Raw genomic sequence first — 16,188 nt, 5'->3', positions numbered from 1 at the left:
CGATTCCAGCAGCCTGGGAGCGCCCCGGTTATTTTGGAACTTCTTATCTGCCTGTGCCTGCGTGTTTGGAGGCTTTGGTGTTTGGAGCAGTGTGTGAGCAGGCTGGGAACACTGCTGTTAAGATGTTCTGTTCCCTTGGCTCAGGGGGTGTGTCTGCCTCTCTCCCATCTTGCACCAGCTGGGAATCCTGGAAAGTGTCTCCTGTCTCAGCCCCTCGGAGAGGAGAAGCATCTGAACATCAACCACGGGCTGCAGTGCCTGAACAAATGTAGGAGAGCTCATGCTTGCAAATAGAAGTGGGAGCAAGTCGCTCACAATTGGGTGAAGTTTGGGCATCTGTCCCACGGGTGATGCTGCAGCTGAAACTGAGTTTTGTTTTGATGTGTCAGAATGAAATTGTTTTCCCCCTGTTGCCAGCATGAGGGCTTGTCTTCCATGAGAAGTGCTGTGGAAAGCAGACTGATATACTGGATTATTTTGCTGTGGTAATTTATGGTTTGTGTAGCCCTGCTGCTCAGAGCAGGATGCACGAGGATGGGCTTTGGAGGATAAATGCTGGAACTGGGAGTAGGTAGGAATCAGGCTGAAACTGGGAAGGAGGAGGGAGTGATGGGGTGTATTAGCCCAGTAATTCACAGTTAATATAATATAGAACCAGTTTCTTCTGCTTATGGCAGGGAATAACGGATAAAACAGTGAAGACATTGCTAATTATGTCACACCTTTTGTTAATTAAAGAGGTGTGTACTGCTTGCTGAGTAAAATAGATCAGAGGGAAATTCAAAGTTTGTGATTTGAGGTTATCCCAAGCTCTATAAGTTAAGCACTTTAATGTTTGGTTGGATTTTTTCCCCAATATGTTTTTTTTAGTGTTTGGGCAAGTACAGAATAAACTGGAAACCAGACACAACCTGTTTCAGTGTCTGTATTTAAAGCAGCCACAAATATTTATTTGGCTTACTCCAGAGCTTTTTCATATTTTTCTCTTTGTCTGTACAAATGATCTTTTGAATGGCCTAAGCAGACCAATGTCTATTAATACTTGGATTACAACACAGTAAATGCTAATTTTTTTTCAAGAGTACAAAACATTATTTCCGTGTATTCAGTTCCTAATGTTTTTCTGAAGCCTTGCAGTTAATGGTGTCAATGCAGAACTTGGTCTGTGCTGCTCTGCTCTTGAGGACTTGTGGGAATTTTGCAAGGGTGGAGTAGAGTAGTTTGTGTCCTACTTCAGGCTTTTCTTTGTGCACAAGTAGCTGGAATTTTAGTATCTTGGAAGCCAGTGCAGTGTCTCCCATTCTGATGTGATTATTCTTTGGAGCTTTGGTATATTTTGACCATGAAAATAAAAAGGAATCTTAAAAGGGTGGGATAATTTAGGTTGAGAGGCCCCTCTGGAAATCACCTCCTCCAGCCCCCCTTTTTAAAGCAGGGCCAACTTCAAACATATCATTCTTTGTTCTTGCTCCTGCTAAAATTAGTTTGAGGAGGAGTATGTTAATGTGGCAGTGTATGGGTTGTTTTGAGCTGCTGCTTTCATTTCTGGTTCACTCTTCAGCTGAGCTTTTTCACTACATTATCATTTCTAATAATGCTTTAAACTTGGGAGGACTTTCTTTTCTGGAACTCTGTTAAAAAAAATATTCATATATCATTTCACCACAGGGAAAATAAATACCAGTAATTTTCTAGCAGTTGTGAGTTCTTTACTAGATCAACTCTAAATGTAAACTTGAAAATGTCTTATTTGCCCTTTTTCCTTAGCATTGATTTTTTTGGCTAAGAGGTACTTTTCTTAAATTCTTTTATCCTGGGTTGCTTTTGGCAAGTAGTAGCAGCAAGCAGGTAGTTCAGAAGTGGGTAATTGCTGGAGGTATTTTTATAAGCAAGGTATAGAATCCTTTTCAGATCTGCACATTCCCACCTATTGCATGCGGTCTGTTGAGCTGTTGCTCTGATTTGGGTACAGTTAAACATTTGATTAATATCAATTTAATGCTTGTGTAGACATTTCACGTGCTTTATAAATATTTCCATAACTTGCATATTCAGATATTTATCCAAACATAATTGCTATGGGCTTTCCTGCGGAGAGGCTTGAAGGAGTGTACCGGAACAACATTGATGATGTAGTAAGGTAAGGCTTTTATTTTTCTTTTCCTTCACTTATAAAACTGTGAATAATCTTTTCTATGCTCATTTATGTCCTGCTGAAGAAAGGCTGTGTGTTCTGACTTGTAGATATGCTGAGGGTTTTTTTGCATCTTGTAGATGTTGCCTTAATAGCTATCCTGGAAAATGTTGGAAAAAACAAAAAATGGCCAGGCTGCTTTCCTGGGTTGATCTCAAATGCATGTAATCTGCTTTTTTAGTGGGGAAAAATTGATTTCAGTAAGTTGTGATGGAGTGAAAAGAGCTTATTTGCTTATAGAAAGACATCAATCCAATGGCTCTCTTCAGCGTCAAGAGTTTCCTCAGGTAACTGATGGTATTTCAGGCTAAGTTTGCCCTTATCCTTTCTTCAGTTGATAAATTAAGTGCTTCATTAGTAAACTTTGATTTCAAATAATAAACGTAGTAAACATTTGTTTCAAATAGTAAATTTGAAACATGCATTTAAAATAGTAAATGTAAAAATAAATTATTTTAAATAAAGGCTTTTGCATTTGCTTGTGTTTAATAATTATGGACAAGGAGAAAGATGACATAAATCTTTTACTGTTGGTAAAAAAGCCCTTATAGGTTGTCATTTTTAATTTCAGATGAAGTCATTATTCTGAACTGCTGGCTGCAATTGAGGAAGAGGTGGAGAGTGTTGTAGGAACACTGTTGTAATTCATTTAGTTAAAACACTACCTGGAGAGTTTGAGAGGTTGCATTAAAAACTAAACACTTGGTAGGAACTGCTAAAAGTTTGTGGTTTCAGGAATCAAAGCTGTGATTTTTGTGAAGCCGTGGTGCTTTAGAGATCATTTGAAGTCATGAGCTCAGTAGCTCTGTGGGAGACACTGCCTTTGGGGTGAGGGATCATGCAGGAAGGTTGTCAGGGAAGGTGTTGGGTGTGTCTGGGTAAGGAGGTGCTTCTCCCAGCTGGGAGGTGCCACCCAGGGTGTCAGTGTCTCATAAATGCCGTGCTCCCCCATGGCATCCTCCTGTCTGAGCTGGGCGTGTGGATTTGATGCACTCCCTGCACACAGGACTGGCTGGATGGCTGCAGGCAACGTGGTGTGGGCAGCAGCTCCTGGTCCCTGTGGAGACCAGGGGACAGCTGGGGTCTCTGAGGGGCTGGTGCTGCTCAGCAGCTCTGAGGGTGGCAGTGGGACTGAGGCACCCGCAGCACATCCAGTGGTGACACCGAGCTGAGGGTGTCAGTCACATGCTGGATGGAAGGGATGGATCCAGAGGCTCCTGCACAGGCTGGAGGGCTGAGCTTGCACCAACCTTATGGAGTCCAGCAAAGTGAAGTGCAGGTTCTACACCTGGCTCTGGGCAACCCCCAGATCAATCCAGGGGATGAGCAGCTGGAGCAGCCCTGGAGAAGGACCTGGGGGTGCTGGGGGTGAGAGCTGGGCCCCAGAACTCCCCAGTGCCCTGGGCTGAGCCCCAGCGTGGGCAACAGGGGAGGGGGGATTCTGCTCCTCTGCCCCTGTGCTCAGGTGAGACCCACCTGGAATTCTGGTGACTCCAACATAAGAAGGATGTGGAACCCTTGGAGCAAGTCCAGAGAAGGCCACTGAGTTCTGGTGGGGATGGAGCCAGGCAGGGGTGAGAGTGGATGGACTTGAAGGTCTTTTCCCATCCAAATTGTTCTGAGATTCATTGACTCTACAGTTGCTGGCAGGCAGAGCTAGAGCTGCAGGAATCTCCATGGGGATTGAATCCAGGCTGGGACAGAAGTGAGCTGAGCTCCTCCATTCCCCCTGGGAGGACTCATCAGCCTCACCTGACAGTCAGTGCTCTGGAGGCAGTGGCTCCCTGCACAGCTGCACTCAGCTGGGCTCCAGGGGGTTGGTTTTGCATGTTCCACTGTCATGACGAAAATCACCATCCCCAAATAGCACTGAGGGTGTCAGAGCCTGGAGCTGAGCTGGCTGGGGGAAGTGCAGTGCCTGCATTCTCTGCTGCCCTGGTGAGAAGTCATCACTTCTCCAGGGCTGGGCAGATCAGTGAGGGTCAGTGCAGTAGGCAGGAGACACTCCTGGGGTGTGTGTGTGTGCCTGGATTTTTAACAGAGGGGGAAGTTGTGTTCTCTAGTTCACACAGGAAAACGTTGCTTGGAGAAGCTGTGGCTGCCCTGGATCCCTGGCAGTGCCCAAGGCCAGGCTGGACTTTGGGGCTTGGAGCAGCCTGGGACAGTGGAAGAATTCCCTGGCCATGGCAGGGGTGGAACTGGATGGGCTTTAAGATCCTTCCCAAGCCACAAACTCCACCTCTCCAGCCAGTTTTCTTTCCCAGCAGTCAGAGGCACCTTTTTATCAGCTGATGGAATATCCATTCCCTGGATACTCCACCTTTGAAAACTGTGGGTTAGGAGCAAAGGCTGGACTTTGGAAAAATCACAGAATGGTTTATGTTGGAATGTATTTAAAGCTCATTTCCTTCCAGCCCTGCCATGTCAGGGACACCTTCCACTGTCCCAGGCTGCTCCAAGCCCTGTCCAGCCTGGCCTTGGGCACTGCCAGGGATCCAGGGGCAGCCCCAGCTGCTCTGGGCACCCTGTGCCAGGGCCTGCCCACCCTCCCAGACAAGAATTTCTTCCCAATATTTAATCTAATGTGGGAACAATGTAAATAAATATTATAGGCAGGAGTCTTTGAAGGCCCTCTATCCATTCACTGCCTTGATTTCAGTAGCTTCTTGATGAAGGAAAATACATTTTAGTGGTTGAGTAGGTAGATATGTGTAAATTAGATTTTGGTACTGGAATGGTCTATATAATTATTAAGCTGTCCATAAACACTGATCAAAAGGAGAAGTGATCACCTAAAAGCATCATCAGCCAAATTAAGATAAGCAGAGATGTAAATTAAGTGGCTGCAGGGAACTGGATGCTTAAGTATTATTACATTTGTTGCCTTCTCTTTTTAAACAAGAATAAAATGTGATCATGCAGCATTCTGCATGTTGCAGTCTTCATCTGCTCCAGTCATCTTTTTATTGGGGAGTTTTTTTCCAAGTGATTTTTTTGCAGAAATCCAAGGTGCTCGAGCTCCCCAGCAGCTGGTATTGAGCCAGGATCCAGCAGTGGGCTTTTTCTGAATAGCTGGTACCCTGACAAATTCCAGGCTAATGCTGGATGGAAGTACAACCTGCACTGCTGGCTGTCTCCTGTGACTGACACTTGGAGATGTTTTGGATGGAATTTTGTCCTTAAAAACATCCTTGCCTGGAAGCTTATACTCCACAGTGTGGATATTCCTGGAAGAGCAGAGCCAGCTCTCCTCACTCTCTGGTGTGTGTTAACAAACAGGAGCGTCTCCTGAAACAAATCCCCGTGTCCACCATCTTCCTGAGGCTCTCCAAGGCTGCCAACAGGGGCACCAGTGGCAGTCTGGGTATTATTTTCTGCTGCTCTTAGAGTTTCACACTCATAAGGAGCAGTCACATCTGTTCTCATTTTAGTGCAGGCCTTTAACCACAGAGCTGTTCTAGGTTCTTCTGGAATATTATGACTGATAACCAGAACTTGTTTTTGCTTGAGCTTTCCAGGATTTTAGCAGCTAGTGTTTCTTTTCAATTTGAACAGCATGTTCTGTCATGGCTAATTAAATTCCTTCTGGCTGATGTGCAGATACACACTGTTGATGATGTTAAGTGTAAACATTTGCATGTTATTTCTTCTTGCACATTGCCAGGTGACACATCATATATAATCACAGCAGTTCTGATGAATCATGCTTGCAGTTTGGCTCGTCGAGGCTTGTATGGGAAGTTTGTGTTCCAAAGTGAGCATGGAAATGAAATGAGTGTGAAAAAGTGTAGTGGTCCTCCTTCCAAAACCCAGAGTATCACTGGGAACAGACTTCAGTAGCAAATAATAAAAAAACTGGGGTTAAAGTGAATGATTCTGTCTGGAACTGAACACAAGAGTTACTTTACCTGCTTTTCTTCCTTGTGGCAAAATATTTGGCATAGGTGATTAAATAGGAAGTGTTGCCAGATACCTGGTGTGGTCAGTGCTTTCTGCTTAAAATAACCAAGCCTTCCTGAGCTTCTTACAGTGACCTGCAGGTGTTTTAGGAATCAGGAAATCGGTCCATGTACAGTAAATATTTAAGTTTCAGGTCAGACCTTGCTTCCCTTAGTTACATTAGTGGTGTTATCCATGCTGTTGGATTATTTGGAGGAGTGAGGTTTGCCTCCTTGATTTTTGGGGCACTGCAGTCTGGGACTGCAGAACTGCACATGCTGGTGCTGCTTTAAAGATGTTGCAAATTAAGGTCAATATTATTCAATGTATATTCATGCATACATTTTTTTTTTTTCTCTTGAAGGTTTTTGGATTCAAAGCATAAAAACCATTACAAGATATACAATCTGTAAGTATTCTCTTAAAAGATACATTCTCCAAAATAATGACTTCTAAAAATAGCTGAAGAGTGCAAGTGGCTTGTTGCTGTCCTGAAGCAGAGCTGGAGATGTTTTGCACATTTCTTAAAACAATTAAGCCTGATTGAGAGCCCTGGTACTTCATTTAGTGGAGCTGAGTGAGGTTAAATGAAATGCTGGTGTGTATTCATGTTACTTGAACGCTTTTAAATGACTTGGCATCCAGCCCATCTGGAGCTTGGGCCATGTGATTAAAAAGTGAAAAGTAATTCACAGCAGGCTTTCTGTTCATGTATTAATGTCCAATTGCCAAATGAATATTTTCCTGTTTTTTTTCTCTATTTATTTTTTAATCAAACTGCATTGGTACCAAAGTTCTGTTTGCTTCCTCCCTCTTCTTGTGTGTCCCTGTTTATTACTTCAAAGAAGCTGTTGGAGCAATTGGCAGTGGTTTCTGACTTTTCTGAAAATTTAGTTCTGCAAAAAGCTGTAACTGTTACAGGAGTTTTCTGGTTTTGGGTTTTTTTGGTTTTTGTTGCTGTTCCTTCATCTAATTTATTCGTTAGCTTAGTCTAATTTAATTTGTATAAATGACTTAGTGATGTCGAAGAGTCGTGGTTTTCCTACCCCTCACTTTTTTCCTAAAAATGCAAGTTGAAGATTGAGTCTCTGAACTGTTACAGCTTTATTATTTTTTAATGAATGTTTTTAAATAGCTACAATTAATAGAAAATTTACTGTAGTACAAGTGCAGGTAGAGGAGGTAACTCCTGGCTCTCTACCTTTGGAATCTTCTGGAGCTCTGGATCATTTAAAATCAAAACTCCCCTGGTTCATCATTCCCCCCAAAGCCTCCTGGCAGCCCCTGCTTGTTTGAGCAGCAGAGCAAGGGCAGCTAAAGCCAATCTCCTGCTGCTGCCTGGGGCCAGTGCAGCTGTCACCTGCTGGGAAGGGTGGCTTTGGTGTCCTTGAGAGGCTCTGGCTGTGCTGAGCCCCTTGTTCCAGTGTGGCTCCAGAGGTGCCAGGTAACAGCCAGAGGCTGCTGGAGTCAATTTGTCAGAAAGCAGGATTTTTAGGAAGACTGATGAGCATCTTTTCAAGTACCACCTCTCTGAGGAGCTCCTTGCTAAGTTTCCACTTTGCTGTCTGCCAGCTGCCTCATTTTACTGTAAAGTCCCCCAGCCCTGCACAGGAACAGCTTTTTAAAGTTTGTGAGAAGAGCAGTGATGAGACAAATGAATTTGACATTTTTGTGTTTTCAGCTGTGGAAAAAACATGTCCAGGTGTGCCAAAGTTTTTGTCTTTGGGTTCCTTATATAAAACTTTTTCTTGTTGTTAACTGCAAAACAATCATAAATGAATCTTGCTAGAATTACTTTATTCATCCTCAGATGAAACATTTCAGAGGGTAATACTGTCTGGAGATATCTTAATGCTTATGGAGGCAAATTTTATACACATAATAAAATGCCATCAGGTGAAATGTGGCAAAGTTTGGTCAGGAGATGGGAAGGAATTGCATCTATCAGGTATTCCAAAGAACTCCATTTCTTCAGATTAAGCTGATCCTTTGTAAATAATGATCTATTGTCTGTGTTTCAAAGGAGGAGGTGGGAGTTCAGAGGAGTTACATGATTATAGTCAGAATTATTTCAAAAATCTGTCATGGGATTTGAGTTCCCTTAAGGTAGCTGTTCCATGAAGTTGATAAAAATGTATGTATTGAGCAGTTTTATCTAAAAGGATTTAGAGATTTTTCTGAAACGATGTCAGTTATGTCCCATCCTCACATCTTGGCTTTTAACTTCCCAGCAGTTTGAGCAGTTTAATTTTCCTTCTTGTGTTGCTCCTCTCTTGTTTGCCTTTGCTATTTCTTCAGTATTCTCCTTAAATCTGTTTTACATCTCCTTTAAATCTGTTCTTCCACTTGGATCTCCTAACTTCCCATGCTGATAGTTTGTCACCTGCCCTGTTGTAATCATCCCCATCTTCTCCAGTGGGTTTCCTTGAGCTGTCCTGCAGGCAGGTGGTTAAAGGAAGGAGCTGTGATGAAAATGGGGATTTTCTGTGCTTGCTGTGTCCCTGGGGCTGGGCTCTGGCAGAGGAAGCCCCAAGTCCTGTCAGCAGTGGCACCATGGCTGATCAGGAGGGTGCCTGGCTGGCAGCACTTTGTTTCTGGGTTGCTTTAAACTCGCTTTAATCCTAAGGAGGATCCTAATAACAGCCAACCCCTTCCTTAACCTGAAAAAATGCCAAAAAATATTCAGGTTTCATCTGGAGATCTGATGCTATTTGAGTTATAATAGTGTTTAAAACCCCCACCCCAAATGGACTTGCAGCACTAAGCCCCACCATATCTCCAGAGTGTGTCTTGGTGGGATTTCTGCTGCAAATACCCACAAATTCAGTGCAGCTGAGCCAGGAGCTCTGCACTGGTTGTGTTCAACCATTGCTTGTGTATCCTTGGCATCAAGAAAACTATCTTTTAATCCCTCATGATATTCTGCTCAATGATACTCTCTCAAAGTTCCAAATTTGATGGGTTTTCTGCCCATTTGTGAATTCAAAAAATGTTTTGAAGACTTTCATCTCTTACTGCCCATATGAGCTGGGTGTTTCTTTAGAAGGAAGCAGGAAGCTTTCCTGGCTAAGATGCTTTGTGTTAACTGCTTTGCTTCCTAGCAGCTCCCAAAGTTTCTGTGCTGCTGGCTGCTCCATCCCCCTTGGATGGACATCCTGCATCCAGCTCTTTTCTCAAAGGCTCCAGTGCAGATAATATTTCTGGGAGTCCCCTCTGCCAGCTTAACGTGGTCACTTCTGACCCAGATGAAGTGTCAGCAATGTGATTGGAGCTGTGAAAGCTGCCAGGCTTTTCCCTAGCAGAGGGTAGAGCTGAGAAGGCTCTGGAATTCAGGGAAAGGGAAGCCCTGAGAGCATGTACAGCCCCAGCAGACCTGCCTGTGGCTGTGTCATGGGCAGAGCTCAGGGCAGCACTGGGAGGCTCCAGTTACAGTCACACAGGGAGCAGCCCAGTGGCTTGTGTGTCTGAAAGTGTCAACTAAGCTCCATGTGGCTCCAAAGGCTGCAGTCATGTCATACCTGGTAAGCAGAGATGAGTTCATAGCAGTCCTGAAACTGCTGTGGGAATTGGAATCCTGTGAAGAGCACAGGCTGTAATCAGAACTGAAGATCTAGGTGTGATTTGTCTGCTGAAATGACTCCAGCAGTTGTGTTTCAGCCTGGTGTCCTCTTTCATAGAATCCCAGAATGGTTTGGGTTGGAAGGACCTTAAACAGCATCTTGTTCCACCCCCCTGCTGTGGGCAGGGATGCCATTCTTTAGATCAGGCTGCTCAGGTCCCCATGCAAGCTGGTCTTGGCAGGATTGTTGTTAATTTTCCTTTCTGAACTGCACTTTCACTCACATCATCTTCCAAGAGAAATTCTGGAGGGTATGCACTCTTGCTTTCTTTCCCCTTAGCCCAGGATCTGATTGTTCCTTAGTGTGCTGGTTTGGCTGGTTTAGAGCCCAGCTGAGGGGTGGTTTGTGTCTCATCACTGCTGTTTGTTCCTGGGCAAGGCAAATCCTCTGTGGTTTGCTGTGTTTTTGTTTAGCTGGAGAGGGTCTCTTCGAGTTGGGAGAGACTGATGCAGCTCCAGAGCCTTCAGAAATGTGCTGCAAATACCCACAAATTCAGTGCAGCTGAGCCAGGAGCTCTGCATTGTCTGTGTTCAACCATTGCTTGTGTGTCCTTGTTATCAACAAAACTATTTTTTAATGTCTCATGATATTCTACTCAATGTGCCATTTTCCAGGGGAAGTTTCCCACATTCCTGAGGGGGAATGTGGCTACCTGGCCTTCAGGGGTCACTTAAATTCAGGAATCAATGCCAAGTGGCAGAGCAGTGCCACAATCTCTGCTTGATCCAAGTGATCTCCGTGATAATATTAGTGGGGTTTGTGGTGGATATCCTTGTGATCCCCGTTGCTCTGAGCACCCTCACTGCTGCTGAGGCACCCTGAGCTGTGTTCTGGGTTCAGCATCCCTGCATGAAGGTCCCAGCTATCTGCTCTCCATGTGTTTGGCAGCACAAAGCTGCTCCAGTGCTGGAGCTGCTCTAGCACAGGGTTAGGAAGTGCATACTCAACTCATACTTGCATGAATTGAGTCACACTGACTAAAACATAGCCTTGGACTACAATTACCAGAGGGTAAGTATTTGCCTTTCAGTAAAATAATTCACATTTTACTGAGCAGTGTGCTGCAAAACAGTTTTGGTTTTTTTTTTCCTGTGTGTAACCTCTAGTTTTAAATCATAAAAGGTGATGGGCATGCATGATTTTCCAGGGTGTGACAGATGCTGGGAGTGCCTCAGAGACTTGTGTTGAACTCTTGTCTGTTTTTCTTTTTCAGATGTGCTGAAAGACATTATGACACCGCCAAATTTAACTGCAGAGGTACGTTTTTACTGCCTAATGTGTGTTCTCTTTAAACCTCAGTGAATGAAGGCCTAAAGGAGGAGCTGATGAATAGTCATGTAGGAGATTTGGGCACAAGGAATGATGTCAGATTGCTTTGAGTCATTGGAAAAATTTGCTATATTCTTGGTGCTTTCAAAAAAGTGTGTTCCTGACAGTTAAAGATCAAGATCTAACACAAAGTCTGCAGTTGCAAAAAATTTCTGCAGAATGGGTTACACGGAAGTTTCAGTTCAGTGAAGTACAAATTCCTTTTACAATTTACATGTGAGGCTTGGAGGAGTCTGGTGCTTATGAAGGATGCAAATGGAGAACGTTTAAGCCATTATCACTATGTGTAAAAGCAACTTTTGGGAGATCTTGCCAAGCCTTCAGATTCTAAAATAAAAATTAATTCCCATGTGATCTCTCTTAGAGATGATCAAAGACACTCTGCAGAGCTTCCAAAAGCAGTGGGGAATCTTTCAGGGGTGTCTTTTGACTTTGTGAGTGGCTACTGATGTAGCTGTTATGTCAGAATTACCTCCCCAGGCAATAAATAAATGCAATTTACCTTTTTTTCCTTGGGCAGAGGAGCATTTCTTGCTCAGAAGTTGTAGTTCCCCTCAGATGAGGGTAGATGAGGAGTCCTTGTGCCTATGGAATTGTAGGAGATGAACAAATTTTGGTCTTCTTCTGCATCATAGCAATGGCTCAGCTTCTATTTTCCATTATTATTATTTTAAACCATCCATCTAGTTATGGAAGAGGGTTTAGAATGTGACCAAAATGTAATTGGCTGCTTTAATGTCTGAATATAGAAGGACTGAAATTGTCTTGTTGAAGTCGTCAGCGCTTCTGATTTGCTCTTCAGATGGATGTTGAACGACAGTGCCCTGAAAGCTCACTCCATACTCACCACTAAAGGAAAAAGTATTTTAGGATCTGCTTGAGCAGTGCTTTGTGGGAAACAAGAGAAGAGGACATGTTCTAATATGGCCACAACATATGTTTGCTTGAGTTTCTGCTTTTTGATACGGGGGAGCTCAGCTCCCTTCACTGTCAATCCCAGCCCCAAATGCTGTTTGTGACAGCCCCTTTCACAGCTCCTCTGCACAAGACATGCTGGGTTTTTTAATTTTCATCCCCGAATTAGTTAACCTCAGATAACCAAATTGGTGACTCAGGACTTCCCTAAGCAGAGGAACAAAAGTTGTACTTGAAAATCTCTTGAAGTGAACTGACTGCAAAGGGAACTTCTGATTGTACCAAGCATGAAACACCAGAATAGTTCATTATTCACCCAGGATGATCTTGCATCACATTAAACTCCAAACACTGAAAGCTCTTCATCTTCTTTGGGAAGCAGCTTTATGTCCATGGTTTTTCCAGTTTCTGAAATCCTTCCACATGCTGGAATTGTCTTCTGCTTTGCCACAGATTTTCCTATTTTTTCCAACTCTTCTGTGTGCTATGGGATTCTTCTTGCAATGTGTAGGGGCTGGGGGAGAGAGCAAGCAGAATTATTGTCCATTGTAAGAACTGTACCATTGAGGAACTGCACCTTCTCAAGGTCCTGCTCGAGACTGTGCAGCTTAATATTTCTTTCCTCCCTCCACACCATCCCAGGGCACCCATATCCTCTTCTCACTCCAGCTTTGAAGAAAGTACAACAAGGTTTGCCTTTGATTCCAAATCTTGGAGAGCATCTTCAGCATCCTGTGACTGCTTGGGAGTTTTCAGGCTGTTCTTTCAGGACTTCTTTACTCCCCTTTTCATGGAAACATTGCTGGCTCTAGTTGTGATAGACTCAAAGCTGTAAAGACAAACTTGCAGCATTTTTGCAACTTCTTTTCTTAGGGATTTCTAAATAAATTCCATCTTTTAAGTTCACATAAAGCTTTAAGGATCATTTGGGAAGCCTTTGGATCTTCCATGTGGAAGAGTTTGTGTGTTGATGTTTGTGAATATATGTTGCCTCTTTAGCAAAGATTACTCACTTCATCAGCTTCCCCATTTGTTCTGGGAGATGAAGGGGGCAGTCTGTGAGTGAATAAAGTTGGTGATCATTCCAAAAGGCTGTGGACTCGTCCTGCAATCCTCCAGCAGTTCCATAACTTCACCCCTCACTTGTGCTCTTGCAGTCCTTGGGGATTCATCAAAAGCAGCCTTGTATGTGTGACTACGGAGTGGTGCTTACAAAACCAATACAGACACTTGCCAAAAAAATGAAATGTATTCATTTTTAGCCCAGAAAAGGAAGTGGTGTTTCTAGATGAGAATTTTGAAGTGTACCAGAGTTGTGTTTGTACAATCCCAGCGCTGTCCATGGAGAATTGGGGTGCACTTTCATCAAGTTCATCTGCTGAAACCAGAACATTGTGTGTAGTTCTGCTGGTCAGGGTGATACTGTCCCTCATCTGATCTGAGGTGGGAGAAGTTTGGGTGCTGCTCTCTGCTTAGTACTTATTTTTAGCTTTCACAAGTTTCCTTGCATTTCCTGCATCACTTGAAATTCTTTTCATCCCTAGATGGAAAAGTGTGTGTGAATACAGGACAGGACAGCATTGTTCAGTGCTTTGACTCTAAACCCCATAAGCATTGCCAGTGTTTTACCTGAGATTTCTCTCCCAATTACCATTTTTGAAATATGAAAATGGCAGGTTTTTGTTTCACAAGGCCTTTGAGCAGCTTTTGAGACTTTGTTCCCAATGTAGACCCAACCGTGTTCAGTAATTTTTCACTAAAGTTCCTGTTGTCTGCTCAGTGACTGAGGTCTGGCCTTGTTCTCTCTCAGCAGGTAGTTTAATTATTGCTGGGATAATGGCTTTTCACAAGGTTATTCTGTGTGCCAGCACGCTCTTAAATTCTGGAAAATTCATGTTACAGAGCCTGTGCAGCTCAGCTTAATAGAGGTGTGAAATAGTTGCTCCACGGAGCAGGATGTCTGCTTACAGATTAATGGAGAAATGTCAGCAGTGTTTATGATACACTGCATAATACTGGAATTAAAAATACATATCAATATGTGAGATGAGGGGGGGTTATTGAATAACTGAATTTTTACATGCTTGTCACAAAGGTGACCTGAGCTTGCTTTGCCTTTTGAGGTTCTGATGAACATCTCCTTCTCCCTGCAGTTGCACAGTACCCTTTTGAAGACCATAACCCACCACAGCTGGAGCTCATCAAACCTTTTTGTGAAGATCTTGACCAGTGGCTAAGTGAAGATGACAATCATGTGGCAGCAATCCACTGTAAAGCTGGAAAGGGACGAACTGGTGTAATGATTTGTGCATATTTGTTGCATCGAGGCAAGTTTTTAAGGGCCCAAGAAGCCCTAGATTTCTATGGGGAAGTAAGGACCAGAGACAAGAAGGTGAGCTGTTGCTGTTCTTCTGTCCTTCTACCTGTAATGTGCTGCTTTTCCTCCTTGAGATCCATTTGGGGCTCAAACCCTTTGTGTTGTCTGATTTAGCTCCAATAGGGTTGGATCAGTGCAGCTGGAAATGGAAAAGCTTTCCTTAGCAGCAGTAGCCTTTAGTCACAACACTAAACCAGCCTGGTTTTAACATGTCCTGTTCAAGAAGACCTGGACAGCTGATTTTAAATGGCTTTTTCAGCATGTTCTGCTGCATGGTGCATCAGAGGGGCAGTGAACTTTCTCATTCAGCTTTTTCAACCCAAATAAGAGGATTGTTCCAGCTGATTTTGCCTGAATGGATGAGTTGTTCATCTCTTCATGTTCCCTTAACTGCTGTGGTGGAGTTTGGAGATGCATAGGGGAATATTCCAACTGGAAGGCCCTTACTGTTGGATGCCCCTTTTCAGTAAAGGGTAGTTAAGGATCTTTCTGGCAGGGTTAGGCCTCATTAATGAGAATTTAACCTCCTTATTTGAACTCTTCTCCAAAGATGATAAGGTGTGACTTTTAAGGTTGTTTTAGCAAGTTTCCCTGCTTGTCTTCGACAATTTCCCTGAGTGTGGTGGCTGAACATCCCAGGGGGATCATCCCTGCAAGCCAGTTTTAACCTCCTCAAGCACAGAGCTCTCCCTGTTTCTGGACTATTTACACAAAGTATTAATTTCAGTGTGTTGGTCTCTAATAAGAAGACCTTCATGTTTGAAGGCTCTTGAGAGTGTTACATAAAGAATTTTAGAATTTGGCTGGTAATTCATTGGAAGGAGTAAGAAACTCCTCAGTCTCCTCTGCTGACAAGGTGGAGCTGTTATTTATTCCATGTACTGCTGAGTTGGTTGTGGTGTAATGCTGGAGTGGAGACAAGATCAAGGTTTCCCATCAAAACTTTGTGGCTTTTGGTAAAAGTGCATGAGAGAGGCTAGGAAAGAGCAGTGAATAAACAGAGTAGATTGCTCCTGCTGATAAAGGTTATCTCCAGAGCTGGATAAAGCAGCATGAAAACGACAGAACTGAACAAATAGACAGTGAACTGCTGTGCCTCAGTTTCCCTTTTGTGAAAAGAAGGTTGTATTTCTGCAAGTTGGGGGTAAGGCCAGTTGGGTGTTTATCAATATCCCAAGGGTACCTTGGACATCTTGGAGGGGAGAGAGAACTCGGCAAACAGGAGTAAGGAGAGCCTTGTTTACTTGACTGTAAACACTGTCTGCAACCAGCAACTTGTTTTGGTTTCAGTGTCTCTCCTGCAAGAGTTGACTTTTTTCCCTTCCCAGCTCCACTTGAGCATGGTTATCTTGCTGTGGCCAGTGGACAACGTGTGATTCACATAATCCTTCAGTAGTGTTTATAAACAGGTATTCCAGTGCAGGTTTCTGGAGCCTTTTCTTCCCCTGTGGCCCATATTTCAGTGTTATATGTCAAGTGCTGCTCTCCGATTTGATATTTCACCACACCTTTGTATAACTGACTTCCTCAATTCAAAGTCAATGAGGCATCAAAAGAGCTCTCTGCACAAAGGGACAAGCAAATGGCTTTTTTCTTTCTTTTTGGGCCAACATAGATATGATAAAGGAAAACTGGCTTGAATAGGGACCAGATTTTCTTGGTTTAAAGCAAGGACAACTTTGCACCTGTAGCTGCTGAGAACAGCCCAGCTACAACCAGTGCTGCCATTAATGCTCCCAGCAGAGCGCTGCTGCGAGGGCTCAGGCTGTGCTGGCAGGAAGCGTGAGTCTAATTGCAAGAGGAAGTATGACTAA

The 16,188-nt window shown here is 43.6% G+C and overlaps 1 protein-coding gene across 1 annotated transcript in view; it reads left to right on the top strand.

The window, feature by feature from the left end:
* Positions 1-16,188, top strand: part of PTEN (phosphatase and tensin homolog) — a 44,977-nt gene that overhangs the window by 13,728 nt on the left and 15,061 nt on the right. The window contains exons 2-5 of the mRNA XM_021537083.4: positions 2,056-2,140; positions 6,498-6,542; positions 10,967-11,010; positions 14,151-14,389. Coding sequence (XP_021392758.1) covers positions 2,056-2,140; positions 6,498-6,542; positions 10,967-11,010; positions 14,151-14,389 — 413 coding nt within the window. The remainder of the gene's footprint in view (positions 1-2,055; positions 2,141-6,497; positions 6,543-10,966; positions 11,011-14,150; positions 14,390-16,188) is intronic.

This window comes from Lonchura striata, chromosome 6, assembly GCF_050655825.1.
Source record: "Lonchura striata isolate lonStrDom1 chromosome 6, ASM5065582v1, whole genome shotgun sequence".
Taxonomy (NCBI): domain Eukaryota; kingdom Metazoa; phylum Chordata; class Aves; order Passeriformes; family Estrildidae; genus Lonchura; species Lonchura striata.
Note: the sequence above shows the minus strand (reverse complement) of the source record. Positions and strands in the feature narration are given on the sequence as shown.